The 16,986-nt window shown below is 36.8% G+C and overlaps 2 protein-coding genes across 3 annotated transcripts in view; one reads left to right on the top strand and one right to left on the bottom strand.

The window, feature by feature from the left end:
* Positions 1–6,096, top strand: part of PSTK (phosphoseryl-tRNA kinase) — a 10,804-nt gene extending 4,708 nt beyond the window's left edge. Inside the window, exons 4-6 of the mRNA XM_012642441.1 lie at positions 1,819–1,894; positions 2,435–2,528; positions 5,864–6,096. Coding sequence (XP_012497895.1) covers positions 1,819–1,894; positions 2,435–2,528; positions 5,864–6,063 — 370 coding nt within the window. The 3' untranslated portion in view covers positions 6,064–6,096. The remainder of the gene's footprint in view (positions 1–1,818; positions 1,895–2,434; positions 2,529–5,863) is intronic.
* A 3,439-nt stretch (positions 6,097–9,535) lies between these two features.
* Positions 9,536–16,986, bottom strand: part of IKZF5 (IKAROS family zinc finger 5 (Pegasus)) — a 20,400-nt gene continuing 12,949 nt past the window's right edge. For both annotated transcript variants that reach the window (XM_012642438.1, XM_012642440.1), the window contains 3 exons: positions 14,110–14,275; positions 11,936–12,118; positions 9,536–10,570 (listed from right to left, as the gene is read on the bottom strand). In XM_012642438.1, coding sequence (XP_012497892.1) covers positions 9,627–10,570; positions 11,936–12,118; positions 14,110–14,242 — 1,260 coding nt within the window. In that variant the 5' untranslated portion in view covers positions 14,243–14,275 and the 3' untranslated portion in view covers positions 9,536–9,626. The remainder of the gene's footprint in view (positions 10,571–11,935; positions 12,119–14,109; positions 14,276–16,986) is intronic.

Here is a 16,986-nt window from a genome sequence, read left to right as displayed (position 1 = left end):
GTGAGCCACCCCGCCCGGCCAGGATCGGCAATTTTTAAAGGTTGTTTTTAAACTCATTCCACAAAATGTTTAGTTCCCAGGATACAGTTTCCATGCATTTTATAACATTAACACACTATTAAAAAAAACCCACAGAAACAAAATTGGAATCAGTTGACTGTTGTTTAGACAGTTTATGAAATAAGCTACTGGTGCAGTTTCTAGTTTTAACTTATTACAATATTCTGAAACTTGGAGCAGGCACATAACTAGTTGATTGCTACTTTTCCTGGAATACTTAAAATTGTTTCCTTTGGAAGTAGACAGCTGGTTGAGGCACTGAGATATCCCATGAGAGCAGCGTAAGGTTATCATCATTGCCTTGAGACCCGTGAGACCCAGTCTTTGCTAGAAGCAAGGAGAGTGTGGGCTTCTCTAGCGTCACGGCCAGTCCTTACCATAATCTGCCCTTTCATCTCAGAATTTAAGAACCTCGTCACCTGTGCTCATATCCAAAATAGTCACAGTGTAACTGTAAAGGGGTTCTGTGCAGTCTGGTGTATTGGAAGTTGAAAGATGATCTGATAAATGTATCTTTCCCAGGCTTCTGTGAAATAATAAAAGCAACAGCTACTGAGTACATACTATGTACTGGGCATGTTCTGAACACTTTCTGTGTATGGTCGCATTCAATTCTCACAACAACCCTTTTTAAGGGTAAAAACTATATCCCCATTTTATAGATGGGATAACTGAGGCCCAGGTAAGTAAGTAATATACACAGGTAGTAAGTGGCAGAGCCAAGATTTGGACCCAGTGCAGTCTCACTCACTTCAGAACCTGGGTTCTTTCCAATGTGAGAAGGATCATCTTAAGGTTGAGATTTAGCTTGATGAGCTCACTGGCTTAAAATTTTTCAGTGCTACCTCCTGTACTCTGAGTAAAATTCAGACTCTTTACCATAACGTTTGTGTTCTAACTCTGATTAACTCTCCAGCTTCATATCCTACCACTCACCATCCTTGCTTCTTTTCACCCAAACTGGTCTTCTCTGTTGCATGAACACTAGCAGCTTGTTCTTGCCTCAGAGCCTGTATACTTGCCACCCTCTCTGCCCTTCCCACATGTTTATGCTTGACTGCCTTCATTCACCATCCTAACTGCAGTGAAGGTTAGTTTGGCTACCCAGTCACTCTTACTATCATCCCTTTGTTTGTCTTCACTCACTTGCCCACTTACCACTGTCCGAAATTATTTTCTGCTTATTTAATTAATATATCTGTGTCTATTATGTTATCAGGCTTGGAGAAGGCAGCTTAGCTCATAGTTTCACATATGCAGTTGTACAGTATTTTTCATATAAGAAGATGCTCAGTAAATATTTGTTAAATGAATGAATGAATTCCACCTCAAACCTCCGTGGAGCCTTGGTCAGTGAGAAACTGTGTTAATCCATATCCTTACTGAATAAGCAGAAACCAGAAAGAAAAGACTGAGCATCTTTCTTTAGGGAATAAAAAAGAATTCTGGTAGCCTACAGTGCAGCACTTAATAGGGGAGGAGAGAATGACTATGCAAAGCTTATTGATACCAGTCTTCAGAAATTAATATTTTTTAAATTAGGGGGTTTTGGCTTATAATTTGTTTTGAGCTACTACATTGGATTTTGCAGGTAGAGGGTAGTTTCTGTACCATTTAGTCGTTTTCCTTTTGTTAAGGATCTTGGATTATAGCAGTTTTATTCCTCTAGAATTCAATTTAGGGTTCATAAATACAAGTTCTTAAAAAACAGGTGTTTGATATATGGATTTATTGTATTTTATCCCACTTTCTCTATAGCCTGGAGGTGACTGATGTATTGCGTACTGCTTTGGAAAATCCAGTAAAATATGTTGAGGACAATGTGGAACAAAAGGTAAGTCTTCCAGTATAGGTTTAGTATAAATGAGAAGGAACAGCTTTTCATAGGAAGATCTTTTGGGGCTGAACATATTAATAAAAGGCCAGTAAAACATGAAAGGTGCTCTGTGACTGACGGGCATCACCAGCACTCAGCTGCTGACGCTGGTTGCAGCGTGCCCTGCTGGCAGCTGTGCTGGATGGTCAAAGCCAGTTAAACTTTCAGAAATGTTGGAGCCTGTTGACATTATGTTGGTAGCTTAAAACGTGCAAGAATGGGAATATTTACACCACAGAAATTGGCAAGCACTACAGATAGGTTTGGGATTTGTTTTTGTCTGGAGGGCCAGTTATTAGACCTTCACCAGCATATCACTGCCTGGATGGAAGCCAGTTTACAATGGGATGGAATTGCTCTGGACTCTCTCCTAGGGAAGAGTGACAAACAGAAAAAAAAGCCACTTATTAGTCCCTTCCAATATGCATCACCTACGCTTTAGCCATTTCTTTTATACAACTATATAATTGTTCCAATAACAATGTCTGTGTTACACAGGAAACAGACAGAATTATATGTTCAACTAACATTCTTCATAAAGTGGATCAGACACTCCGAAGAATTGTGTCTCAGACGATGAAGGAAGCAAAAGGTATGTTGTGTCAGTGACGTGCTGTTTCGCTGGTGTGATGTGACCTTCTCTTGCTACTGTTGTTCCCCTGACACTCAGGTAGTTTGTTTTCAGTCATAAAAGTTTATATCATGTTTCAATATGCACATTGGTTAAATATAACTAAAAATTCCACCCATGGAACTGAGTAGTCATCTATCTAATACATTTCTACTGAGTTTTACTCTGTACTAGGCCTTGGCCTTATTCTAGATGCTGGGGAATCAGCAGGGAGAAGAATGTTCTAGTGAGAAGAGAGACAGAAGAATGGTTGTATGAATATATGCCAGTGCTCTGGAGAAACATAAAGTAGGGTGAGACAGTGAAGAGTGAGGGGAGGATTTGTTTTTAACGAGGTAATCAGGAAGGCTTCTCAGAGATGACATTTAGGCAAAGACGTGAATGAAGGGAAGGCGCAAACCATGCAGTTGTCTGGATGATCATTCCAGGCAGTGGATACATCAAGTGCAAAAGTCCAGAGGTAGAGTAGTTTGGAACATTCCGGAACAGGGAAGAGGCCATTGAGCATGGGGGGAAGGAAGGAGGAGGAGTAGTCAGGGGCCAGGTATAAGATCAGCATGGAGTTTGGACAAGGTCAATGTATTGTAAATCCAAATTTGTATGATAGATGAAATATGTAGTAATTATAGTTTTATAAAATAGTTCCTATAGGTTTATATTGACTCATTGCTGTATTTAAAATTGGATTTTAAAAAAACAGCAGCTAACATTTTTTGAGTGCCTTTTATATGTTAAGTGCTTTATAAATATTGTTTCTAATCTTTACAATCCTATAAGGTAGGTGTAATTTTAGAAATGGTGAAATGGAGGTTTACAGAGGATCAGGATAATAACTCGGCTAAACAGCTCCTAAATATCTGGGGTTCAGAGTTAAGTCTGATTCCAGTCTGTGCTTTTCCATATGTTCCCTGGACCACCACCATTTGTTATTACCTTTACAGAAGCTTAGGACATTAGAAAAGGAAACAATAAACTAACCCTATTGTGGCTTTTATCCTTTTTTATTTTCTGCCCTTTGTGAACATATTGCGTTTTCAAACTTTTTTTTTAACCATGACCCATAAATAGATTTTATATTGTAACCCAGTACATGAACTCACACATGTGGAAACAAAAGTTTCACAAAACATCCTCACATGTTTAATGAACTCTACTACGCTCTATTTGATTTCATTTTTGAAAAACACTGGCTGCCACAAACAATGGGTTACAATCCAAACTTTGAAAAACAGAGGACTGGAACAGAATGGCAGCATAATTAGAATGCAAACAAAAAATAGTTCCAGGGATTCTTGCTCAACCTTTTGCTTTTCTTCCATTCTCTCTATAAATAAAGTGGGTGGGGTGTATAGCGTTATGCCCAAAATCACTCTTGACTCATTTCCCACCCATTAAAAAAAGCAGATTTTTTTTTGGTGAGGGGAGGTGATACTAGTTTCTAGACTGTGCTTAAATAAAATTAAAAATTCAATTTATCTACCATCAACAAAGGAAAAAGACAACTCACGGATGGGAGAAAATATTTGCAAACATGTATCTCATAATGGACTTGTATCCAAAAAAGATAAAGAACGCTTACCACTCAATATTAAACACAAATGACCCAATTTTTAAAACGGGCAAAGGGGCCAGGTGTGGTAGCTCACACCTGTAATACTATCACTCTGGGAGGTCAAGGTGGGAGGACTGCTTGAGCTCAGGTGTTCGAGACCAGCCTGAGCAAGAGTGAGACCCCATCTCTACTAAAAATAGAAAAATTAGCTGGACGTTGTGGTACACACCTGTCGTCAGAGCTACTCAGGAGGCTGAGGCAGGAGGATCACTTGAGCCCAGGAGTCTGAGGTTGCAGTGAGCTACGATGATGCCACTGCACTCTACCCGGGGTGACGGAGAGAGACTGTCTCAAAAAAAATATAATAATAATAATAAAATGGGCAAAGGATCTGAATAGACATTTCTCCGGGGAAGATATAAAATGGCCAATAACCACATGAAAAGACAGTCAACATCATTAGTCATCAAGGAAATACAAATCAAAACCATAATGAGATACAACTTCATACCCACTAGGATGCCTAGAATTAAAAAGTCCAAGGATGTGAGGACTTGAGGATGTGGAGAAATCAGAGCCCTCATACACTTCTGGTGAGAGTTTAAAATGGTGCAGCTGCTTTGGAAAACAGCCTAGCAGCCCCTCAAACAGAGTTACTGTGTAACCCAGCAATTCTATTCCTAGGTGTATGCCAAAGAGAGATGAAAACATGTTCACACAGAAATTTATGCACTAATGTTTATAGCAGCATTATTTGTAATAGCCAAAAGATGGAAACAACTCAAGTGCCTATCAGTTGAAAAATGGATAAATAAAATTTGGTATATCCATACAATGGAATATTATTATTCAGGCATAAAAGAATGAAGTACTGATACATGCTATACAACATGGATTAACCTTGAAAACATGATGCAAAGTGAAAGAAGTCAGTTACAAAAGACCACATATTTTATGATTTCAATCATATGAAATGTCCAGAACAGAGAAATCTTGAGACAGAAAGTAGAGCAGTGGTTGCTTAGGGATTGGGGGTGCAGAGAGGGGAGGGGGTAGGAGGATGATAGCTCAAGGATAGGGATTTGCTTTTAAGATGGAGAAAATGTCTTAACTGTGGTGATGATTGCACATATCTGTGAATATACTAAAAACCTTCATACTATACAGTTTAAAAGGGTAAATTATATGGTATGTGAATTACATCTCAGTAAAGCTAACAAAAAATAAAGATTCAATTTTTTAGTAGTACTACCCACATTTGGCTACTGGCTACTGTATTGAATAGAGCAGATATAGAATCTTTCCATCATTGTAGAAAGTTATATTGGACTGCTGTCCTAGATATGATTTATCAGTTTCAAAATTAAATTTTCTGGTACTAATGTTGATTGTGGAGAAAAACCCTAAATTGTCATTTTCTATTTCTGCTTTTTTTCCTTTCTACTTATTAGTTCAATAAGACAGTAAGTCCAACTATCTTGGCTCTTCCTGTCCACAAAAAAAAATCCCTTTCAGGTTTGTCTTTTCTGCTCATACATTTCATAGCAAAGTTACTTAAATTCTTTTGTTTCAGATGATTTTTGTGTATCACATTGTGACCTTTTGTTTGTATTACACCAACTCAATTGTGATTATTTATAGAATCCGACTGGTTTGTCCAAATCGAATGAATTTCCTGATGTCATTAGACAGCCCAGATTGCTTTAATTTATACAAATAATCTGATAATATCTTTTTATTTTAGATGAACAAGTGCTTCCTTACAACTTGAAGCTTCTAGCAGAAGAACTTAATAAGCTCAAAACAGAGTTTTTGGAAGACCTAAGACAAGGAAACAAAAAATATCTGTGCTTTCAACAAATTATTGACATATCAGATATCATTTCTTTTTTTCATTATGAGAAAGATAATATTGTACAGAAATATTTTTCAAAGCAGCATTAAAATATCTGAATTTCCAGTCAAATGTCTGATTTTGGTTAAGCTTTTGCAAACTAGTTAAAACAAATTTGTATTACTGTATGTTTTCCAGGCCAGTAATGTACATTGCAAAGACCATTCTTTTTTTAAAAAAGAAAAAAATCAGTTCTTTCTAAAGGATTCATTTGTCATAACACTTCAGTCTTTCACCTGTCAGATGTGACACTGATAATTAAGCACAGACGCAGCCTTCCTCATTTATATGCCAGAAAGCTTAGGGTAGGTGGGGCTTGTGGGACAGAAGTCAAGTTAAATGGATCTTGAATAAAGAGAAGAAACTAGAGGGGAGACAAGTTGCAGATGTATGAATCCGTTTTTCTTTTTAACTCATGACAGATCTCCTCAGGTAAGGCATCTAGAAATTCAAACCAGTATAGCCACAAAATCTATTTATTTTATTAACGTAACATTTTACATAGCGGAAAATTACTAAAAAACTAATTTGATCCTAGTTTTCAAAAAAGAAAAATCGAGGTCATTAGAAAGTGTTATTATTTTATTCATATATTACAAAAGCAAAGCTTCATCACAATATGAACTACATACTAGATATCGGTATTTCAGCATTAAACTGCTTTCTGGAATCCCTAAACAATATAGTGTATTTTACAACCATAATGCAAGTTTTATGTTTTGCATACAAAATATGTTCTTTTACATCAAAGTACATATTAACAAAAACAAGTTCTAGAAAGCATATACCCTCTAAGACTAATGAAAAAGTCTTTAGCAGGGAATCTTTATTTTTAGTAACACATTCATTTGATAAATATTTTGGTAGAACTTAAAATGAGGTTTATCTTTATTTTTTTAGTAATCCCTTTGTCAAACAATGTTGGAGAAGAATGGCAAACACTTATTTCTAAAATGAAATAGCACTAGAAATACCCAATGGAATATTTTCAAAGTAAAAGTCTAGCCTTTACTTGAATTTCAAGTTGTAGCTATGTACTACATTAGTAAAATCTGAAATAAAATTATTCCCTGTTAATCTCTTCACAGTTTCTTAAAAAAATATTAGTGGAGATAAATTATCTACCAACTTTAAAAATCTAAACTTATGTTCACTAAACAAAAATAAATTTAGTTTCAGAACATTGCCTGTTAATGGCAAAGTACTATAAATAGTGCATGTTAAAACTTTTCCCAACAACTTATTTCTATAAAATATTTGATTAAAAATGAGAAACATATTTAATACATAAGGGAAGATATGAACATCTTAACAAATACAGAATTTAACTCACAGGAAATTTAAATAAAATCCTAAATCTTTTAGAAAATACAATATCAAAAAAGTTTCTAAGGTAGATTTGCCTCAAAAATTTTAAGTGCATTTAGAATAATTGTAGCTTTTAAGCATCAACACCTTTGGGATATCAACTGTGCTCTGTAAGTCATAGGAAAATTAGGATTTTACATTCTAGTTTGTAATTATGAAAAAAATATCTTTTCCATGTTTAAATTAAAATGTACCTTCAAAACATCCATCTTTAGTTGTTAGGGAAAAAAATGTATTTGGCCCAGAATGTAGAGTTAATAAGCTGGTTTTAGCAAGAGAGTTCTTTCTCTTTAATGAACATTTTCATTTTCTATTTTGGGGTATTGCTTTTATCTGAAAAATAAAATATAAGGAAAAATAATCGCAAAAGCTTCCAAATGACCTGTTTCTTTCTGGCAATTGATAAATACTAGAGCAAAGTTATACATTCGGAAATTGCTGCAGTAAAACTGAACTGAGCAGTGAGTGATTTAAGCAAGAGTGAGACAGAATTGCAGAATTTTGGATTCACAAGATTTGACAAAGTTCCAGTTTGGAAAAACTGTCCTTGATGCTCCTCTTTAAACAATGCAGTTGAGATGAGCTTAGATTAGATACTAAACCACAAGAACTCATTACAATGGCTTTCTAGCATTTGGAAGAGAGGGCAGAGTATCCATTAACTTGGCACTTGGGGTTTTTGTGGGCAGATAACATCAGTATTTCTCTTTTATTTACTACAAGAGTAGAAGTCCTTTTGGGTTAATAGATGCTTAACAGGATAGTCTCTTTCAGAAGCCAATTAAGAGCACATTGAAGAGGATATGAACCAAATTAAAAATAAAATTTTTGCAAAGTACACAGAAACCAACAGTTAGTAATAATATATTTTATTGTTTGACCAAGCTCTCTTCCAAGTAAGCTAGTTATTACACAATATAAAAACAACAGCCTCCTATTCAAAATGAATTACTCTAGATTTATTTAGCAAGTCTTATTTTTATAAACAAATGTTTATATGCATTTTGTATTCATTTTCACACCTTTTTATCCTTACTAAGGCGACAATTCAGTTTCCATATAGTTTTATCACTGTACATGAGGACTGGTAAAACTGCAAATAATTACAGTTTGAATTCACAGAAAACATTTTAGATGGCCAATTCTGAAAAGGAGACCAGAATCCATTTTGGATACATGTTCTCATTTTTGTAAATATTACTTCACCATCACTTTTTCCCATGTGTTTCTATACCACCTTTTCTTGGAAATTATGGGCAATAAATGGATAGAAGGCAGGAAAAGGAATCTTCAGAGATTTTTGTTTTTTGAAGGACTACATTTTAATAATAAGATGGATGACTTCCACTATACCTCTTTGGTCTTCAAAGGAAAAGGAAGAATAAAAGATTCTCACTATAGTTATCAACCTCATCTGATAGTAATAATGTAAGAAAAGATTTAAATGAAAAAGGTTCAAGCTGAAAGTAAAAAAGGCATCTAGCACTCTAGTGTATTTACCTGTGGTTTTAAAAAATCCAAAATATAATAAAGATTCAATGGAGACTGGACATGGGTTTAAACTAGAAATTGAATAAACAGGTATTTTAAATATTAAACACACTTTCCAATTTAAAGTCTTAAGTTTTAGTTTAGAACTTTCACCTCCTATTTTTGTAAGAATTAACTATTTTACATTTCCCCTTGTGGAAAAAAGAAAAATTTACTACACTGAAATAACTTTACTATTGTCAGTTGAAATGAAACTACTAATTCAACTTAAGATATGTGAACTAAATAATATTTTAATTAAGAGCAATTTTTAAGGCAATTTCTCTACTAAACACTGAAATAAGTTGTAACAGATTTTATAAGAAGATAATTCATTCTACCATTTTATGGCAGACATAACATCTAGCTCAGTGTCTATATTGAAATATCAAAAGTATGGATAAGCCTTGAAGTTTTTATGGACCATAAATGTGAAAAATTTAAATGAACACCTGGAAGATTATGATTGCACTCCAATTCTCAAATGTCTAAATGAAAGGAAAGAGACACAGTGTGTCTAACTTTTTTAATACATAAATGACTCTGACCAGACTTTTATGGGGGAAAAAAATGGGAAAATTCTGTTTCCACTGTCAAGTTTATATTCTATAACTATAAACTTTAAATTAGCAGACACTTTATCAGGGATGAAAAAAAACACCAAAGCACAGAACACAAAAAAGGCAAAACCAAGTAAAACATAATATGATTGTTTTCAATGTTGGTTATGTTGCCCTCTTGCAAAATGACAGGCAAAATCATACTTGTTTTTACATTTGCATCCACATATATTACACTGAAAAGGATTTTCATACCCATGACATCCCATATGAATAGTGTAAAGGATATTGTCTGCGAAGTACATATCACAGTGCTGGCAGTGGTGCAGAAGCTGAGGGTCCTGGACTGGCAGGGCTGGGGCTGGCGTGCTTGGCTGGCTGTTTCCTATGCTAGGAGTGCTTGTGTGGGCACTTGGCTCACTGCTTGGACCTGCCACTGGACTATAGTTCCTCTGACTATGTGATGGCCGAGGTTCAGGGCTCGTGGGAGAGGAGCTCTGAGGAATACTTGCTGACACAGCAGAAACCACTGCTTGGGCAGAAGGCTGCTGAATCATGAAAGGCTTTTCATCAGGACAGGGAACTACATCAGGGGATGCAGGGTTTTGGTTTTCAGGTGGCAAACTGGACAACTGTCCTGCTAGAGTCGAGAGCTGATTCAAAGGGTTGTCAACCATGAGTTCTTGGGGGTCCCTTGGAAGGCCACCAGTTGGTGTGGTTTTTGCCATACTTTCATAGGAGTCAGTCTGGATATTTGGGATTTCATGGGTAAAATCATTAAGGTAGTCTGGTTTTTGAACCACCATGGAAGGTGGACTTAAGTTGATTAGTGCTCTTCTGCTATAGCCCAGATTGCTTGTTTTCTTCTGTAAAACCCCCCACATTTTCTTGCTGCTTAAGGAAGACCTAGTACCTTTAATTGGTACCATTTTATGCTTGCGCCTTCGATGATGGGACAGGTTACTTCGATCACTGCAGCGGAAGGAACATAATTCACATTTGTATGGTTTTTCTCCAGTATGAGAACGCATATGGGCTTCCAGATGACGTTCATAAGCAGATGCAAATGGACAAAGGTGACATCTATGAGGTTTCTCACCTGTTTCAAAAGAAAAATGGGGAGAAACTACAAGAGCAGTTCATTTATGAAAAGTTTCATGTTTGTCCATTCATTGCATTTGGAAATTGATCAGGAAGAAAATGCTTTTCAGAAATTCACATTTGCATATGAGATTACTAAAATTTGTATAGAAACACAAACAGATAAAGCTTAACTCATCGGCAACAACTGGAGACATGCATTTATATTCTACTAGTCAATATAGTATAAAAATTGTTATGGCTCCAACTGGCATTTGGGGAAAGAAGAAATAGCACAACTGACAATAATATTCTAGTAATAGTCCCTACATAATGATTTTATCAAAAGTATGTCTCAGTTTTATGTTCATGTATATGAGGGCTATCCGGAAAGTATCCAGCCATGTACTATGAAAAATATGTGTTAACAGTGGCTGGATACTTTCTGGACAGCCCTTGTACATCTATACGTAAACACTTACTCATACATATTCACACATATACACACACATGCATACTCTTTTCTCAGGGGGAAAAATATATACAAAAATCCTTTATAAAAAAGTCCTTATATGAAACAGAAAGCTCAAATTCAAAATGGGCTTCCTAGTCTAAGTATGAATTATACAAAGTGTTCCTTCAGAATTGCCAATGCTTCTCCGTCTTCCTACTCTCCAGATGCCAGAAGGAACAATTTTTGTTAATGATGTTAATTGACAACTACCCAAATATGTAAAATAAATATTTGAAATATGAGATTTGGAGTCATTCATCTAACAAGTATGTGCCAGATGCCCTGGTAGACTCTAGGGGTACGAAGATGGTCTCATCATAATCCCTGTCCTCAAAAGGCTCTTGGGCCACCACAATGATGTGATGAATGAACACAGGAAGCCATGGAGCACACAGGAAAGACACCTCGCCTGGTCTTGGGCAGAGGCAGGGTGTAGTTAGTTAGGCAGGTTTCTCAGAAGAAGGGATGGCTAAGGTGACACCTAGGATTAGCAGTAGAGTCTGCAATTGTATAGAAAACTTCTCCCCATTTTTGCAATTGAAATGTACTAGTAAGGATAAAGACATTTTATCACTTCATAATGCTTTGAGCATTATCCTCCTCAATCTAAGAAGCAGACTGATGTTGAGATTATTTGGATCAAGAATTAAAATGGCTAAGGAAGGAGACAAGGGGCTTCACTTCTGACCTGTCTGCATGTTGTTACGCTGATGGTTTGTAAAAATGGAATAACTTTCTCATTTATTCAAACCTTACATCAACCTTCATTTTTGAACTGTAAGAACTATTTCTACCACAGATCAACCTGTCGTCCTTGGCCCCTCACTACTGCCCTCAAAGAAATGCCTTCTCTAGCTGTGTCTCCTTTACCTGTGTGGATTCGAATATGTTCGATAAGCCGGGCTGTTCCTTTGCTGGCATAGTTGCAGTACCGACACTTAAGCTTCCCATCAAACGTCCTTTCAAACCCGTCTACTAACATTCCTGAGTTTTCATCCAGGGAAACTTCAACAGATGGGTGATCAAGTCCATTTTGATCACCATCTGTTCCAGCTATAAACAAAGTATAGCAAAAGAAATTATGCATTTCAGAATCAACTCAATTTAGCATTTTAGTCTTAAGTGGTTGAAAATCTTTCATAAATTGACAGTTCACTTCCCACAAAAGTTAAATTCATTTTATAACAGACTTTCTGAACTGAGGCTAATTTTATACAAAAGCAGTAATATGTTCTGTATTATATTCGCAGAACCTTTTATAGAGGGATCTCAAATTATTTACATATAAATTGTGTCAGTCTTCAACAGCCTTTGAAGAAGAAAACAGGTGAGGAGAGAGGGGAGTAAGGAGATTCATTGAAGAGTGACGGCACAGTTATACACAGGTGTTTAACACCCTAGCTGTTCCTACAGCTGTAGCTGGTGATCATAATCATCACCAAAATCCTAACTCTATTTACTTTAGTCTAAACAAGCAATTAATAAGTTGTTCATCACCTCACTCAGTTTATACATATGTTCTAGATTCTGGGTTATATTTAGGATCTTAGAATTCTAATTAAGCCACAAAAAGGAAAGTATTGTCTCTGATACCTCTGAATGTTAGGATCATAACAATTTCAGGGCCAAAAGATGTTTGTTTGGCTGTCTGCTTTTAATCTAATCTGAGAACTTCTTTGTATAAAGAAACTGAAGGGACAGGTGCTGCTCATAATCAGGAAAACCAGCAAATGGCAGGGACTACAACCCTGGTCTCTTAAATCCAGTCTGCCAATCTAGCATTAGGAGGGATACTTTTATTCCTGCAGCTTCATGGGAAAACATCTTATGCTCCATCCCAGGAAGGAGCAGTGCTGGCATGAGGAAACTCAAGGCCCCTGCTCCTCTGTTTCCTCCCACCTCACCAGGAGAAGTGATTTTGCAGTGACGCAAGGCTGGTATCCAACAGGGCCACTATACTGGAGGGATCGGGTTCAGTGTGTCCCTCTCTCCCACTGCTTTCCCAAGCCAGTGCCTCTCAAATTTTAATATCTAAATGAATTACCTGGGGATTTTATGAAAACACAGATTATGACTCAGTAGATCTGGGGTGGGGTCTGGCATTCTGCATTTCTAACAAGCTCCCAGGTGATGCCTGGTCCCTGCTGCCAGTCCCTAGATTACAAGGCCCTACTTAGACCCTCTAGGTCAGGGGTCAGCAAACTTTTTCTGTAAGGGTGAGTAGCAAGTACTTCAGGCTTTGTGCATCATATGGTCTCTATCATAACTACTGGACTCTGCTGTTTTAGCATAAAAGTAGCTATAGAAAATATGTGAACAAATGAGCACGTCTGTACATTAAGGTCTGAATTTCACAGAATTTTCATGTGTCAGGACATTATTCTCCTTTACTTTTTAAAAACCATTTTTAAATGTAAAAACCATTTTTAAATGTAAAAACCATTCCTAGCTTGTAGGCATTTAAATACAGTGGTCCAGATGGGGCCCACAGGCTATAGTTTGCTAACCCCTGAGCTAGGTTAGGAATAAATTCCAGTTTTTGTGTGGCAAATGAACTAGACAAAATATACCTCTAGCAGGCTCAAGCAGGTCACTGCTTTCTCTGTTCTAGTTTCTCTTCTTGGATGGGTAAACCTGGTCAGCCCTTTCTTCATTTTAACAGGTAAGAAATAGAAACCCCTACTTTGGTCTCAGGTCTAATCCTGATGGCCGAATTGTTTGTATAGTGAAGCTATTGTTTTGATCCCCTTTGGGTTTCATGTGTCTGCTGTTAGCTAATAGAACTTGGAGGACAGGAAGGGTATTTAGCATCTGTAACCTTCCAATAAGATCACCAATACATCTCCAGACCATGTTAAACACTCTCCCTCAGCAAAAATCTGGTATGTTTGAAGAAGGAAAAAAATGCCCCATTATTTTTCTAGGGAAAAAAACCAGAATGATTCACATTAGTGAGCAGTGGTCTTCATAATATGGATAACTACACACAAATATTAATATATTTATAAAAAGTGGATTATTTAGTAGTATTAAGATGAGTCTACCTCCCTGAAGAGCCTCTGTTTCTTTGTCCCCACTAACTGATCCAGAAATCATGTTCACATGATGGGTCTGCTGAGTCAGGTATTCCTGAAAATCTTTCACGAAGTCCAAAGGCTCTGGTTTCTTTTCACCCATCTTTGCTTTTTTAAAGTTTACAGTTCGTTATACCTAGAGAAAAAAAAAACTGAAATGATTTGGGGAGATCCAGTACATAGTAAAACAACAGTAACAAACACTATTTTCTGCAAGATACTCTATAAAGCAACAGAAACACAGCGCCTGCCTGTAAATACCTTATAATCTTTCCAGTGAACTAAAGAAGACATACACGAAATGGTGAAAAAGAATCAATATATTTAATACATATAAATTGAGATTCAAACTTAATCACAGAGGATAGAAAGAAACCACAAAGACAGAAAATAGAGAAAGTAAGTTCAGATGAAAGAAACAGGCACATCAGCAGAGATTTTCAGTGACGGAGAGGGTCAAGAACCAAGTGGCTCAATCAGGGCTACCTGAGAGGATTTTCTGAAAGATGGATATGTTGCATATCTATGCTGTCCAATACAGTTGCTACTAGCCACATGTAGCTACTGAGCACTTGAAATATGATTAATACAAATAACCTGAATTCTTTATTTTATTTAATTTAAGGTGAAACAGCCACAGGTGGTTAGCAAAGGCTCTCAGATCACAGTGTTCACATGAATGAGTAGTCTAGAAATACATGGTCTAGAAGAGGGGTTGGCAAAATTTTTCTGAAGGGCCAGATAGTAAATATTGTAAGCTTTGCAGGCCATGCCCATCTCTGCTACAATTACTCAACTCTGCCCCTATAACTACAAGCAGCCACAGACAATATGTAAACAAATGAGTGTGGCCGTGTTCCAATAAAACTTTACAAAAATAGGCATTAAGTTAGATTTGGCCTATAGGCTATAGCTTCCCAACCCCTGCTCTAGAAATATCCAAATCACCACTCTACCACCCATCATCCTATCATCCTACCTACTCCAAGACTAGGGGAAAAAAAAGAAAAAAAAAATCCCGGATGCTGATGTAGAGAGGTAAGTCTCTTGTGAGTTTTTCAGTCACAAGCTGGTCCTCACATAGGTTTATGGCCCAAGCTCACAAATCAAATAGCTAAAAAGTTTTCTACTAAGAATAAGATGATGAAGTATAGCACCTGGGAGACAAAAGGTCCTTTCCTCCAGTAAAAATATTTTCATACAAATAAATAGGGTCCTTCTCTTAAATACACCTCATGGTAAATATTTCTTTTCCTAAACTCAAACAATTTCATGAGTAATTTTTTTTTTTTTTCCAAGACAGGGTCTCACTCTGTTGGCCGGGCTGGAGTACATCATAGCTCACTGAAACCTCAAACTCCTGGGCTCAAGTGATCCTCCTGCCTCAGCCACCGTGAATGGCTGGGGACTACAGGTGTGTGCCACTGTGCCCAACTAATTTTTTTTTTTTTTTTTTTTGTGAAGACGGGGTCTCGCTATTGCCCAGGCAGGTCTCAAACTCCAGGCCTCAAGCGATCCTCCTGCCTCAGCCTCCCAAAGTGCTAGAATTACAGGTGTGCCCAGAATGAGTAATTTTCCATCTAAAAAAGTTTTCGTCTTTAATGGCCAGTAGTAAGCATCTAAAGTTAAAGATCACTTCTGAAGGACAGCATCGAAAAGTAAAAAACAAAAAGAATCAAGGTTACTCACTTTTTAGCATATATGCCTAACTTTTTCTTAAAGTCTCACACATATATAGAAATGCTCATAAATCATAAGGGTAGAGCTCAGTGAATTGTCCCAAAGTGAACACATCCATGAAATCAGCACAAAGACCAAGAAACAGAAGGCTGCCCGCATCCCAGAAGCCCCCCTGTGTACCCTTTAGATACAGGGCCCCCTCTGCTCTGGTGAGGTTTGCCACTCTTATGACTTCTGGGTCTGTAGATTAGTTTTGCCTGTTCTTCAACTTTATGTAATCATATACTATGAACCTTTGTGTGGTTTCTGTCACTCAACATTATGACTGTAAGATTCATCCATATGGTTGCATTCAGCTGAAGTGTGCTCATATTCATTGCGGTAGTCCACTGTGTGCTCATGCCACAACTAATTTACCTATTGTACTGTTTTTAGATCATTTGGATACTATCCAGTACTTGGGTGTTGTGAATAAAGTTTCTATGAACTTATTTCTACATGTCTTTTCGTTAATTATGTACATATTTCTGTTGATTATACAGGAGTAAAATTGCTGGGTCAAAGGGTATGCATATATTCAGCTTTAGATAATCCCAAATTGCTTTTCAAAGTGATTATATCAATTTATACTCTCACTAGCAGTAAATAAGGGTTTCGTTGCTCCATTTCCTCACCAACAATTGGGTATTTTTTGCCTTATTCATTTTAGCAATTCTGGTGGGTGTGTGATGGTTATCACACCAATTTTAATTTGTATTCCTTGATGATTAATGAAGTTGTGTATTTTTTAATATAATTGGCCATTTAGACACTTCTTATGTAAAGTCCGCTCAAATTGTTTGCTTATTTTTCTATTGGGTTGTGTGTCTTTTTCTAATTAATATGTAAGAGTGCTTTATAATATTCTGGACATGAGTCCTTTACCAGGTAAGTATATTTTAAGTATTTTCTCTCACTCTGGTTGCCTTTTCACTTTCTTAATGGTAATTTTTGATAGACAGAAATTTTTACTATAGCCAAATTTACCTATTTTTTTCTTTAAAGTTGTTTGTGTCCTATTTAAGAAATCTTTGGGCCAGGCGCGGTGGCTCACGCCTGTAATCCTAGCACTCTGGGAGGCCAAGGCGGGCGGATTGTTTGAGCTCAGGAGTTCGAGACCAGCCTGAG

This window comes from Propithecus coquereli, unplaced genomic scaffold (assembly GCF_000956105.1).
Source record: "Propithecus coquereli isolate 6110/MARCELLA unplaced genomic scaffold, Pcoq_1.0 Scaffold179, whole genome shotgun sequence".
Taxonomy (NCBI): Eukaryota; Metazoa; Chordata; class Mammalia; order Primates; family Indriidae; genus Propithecus; species Propithecus coquereli.
Note: the sequence above shows the minus strand (reverse complement) of the source record. Positions and strands in the feature narration are given on the sequence as shown.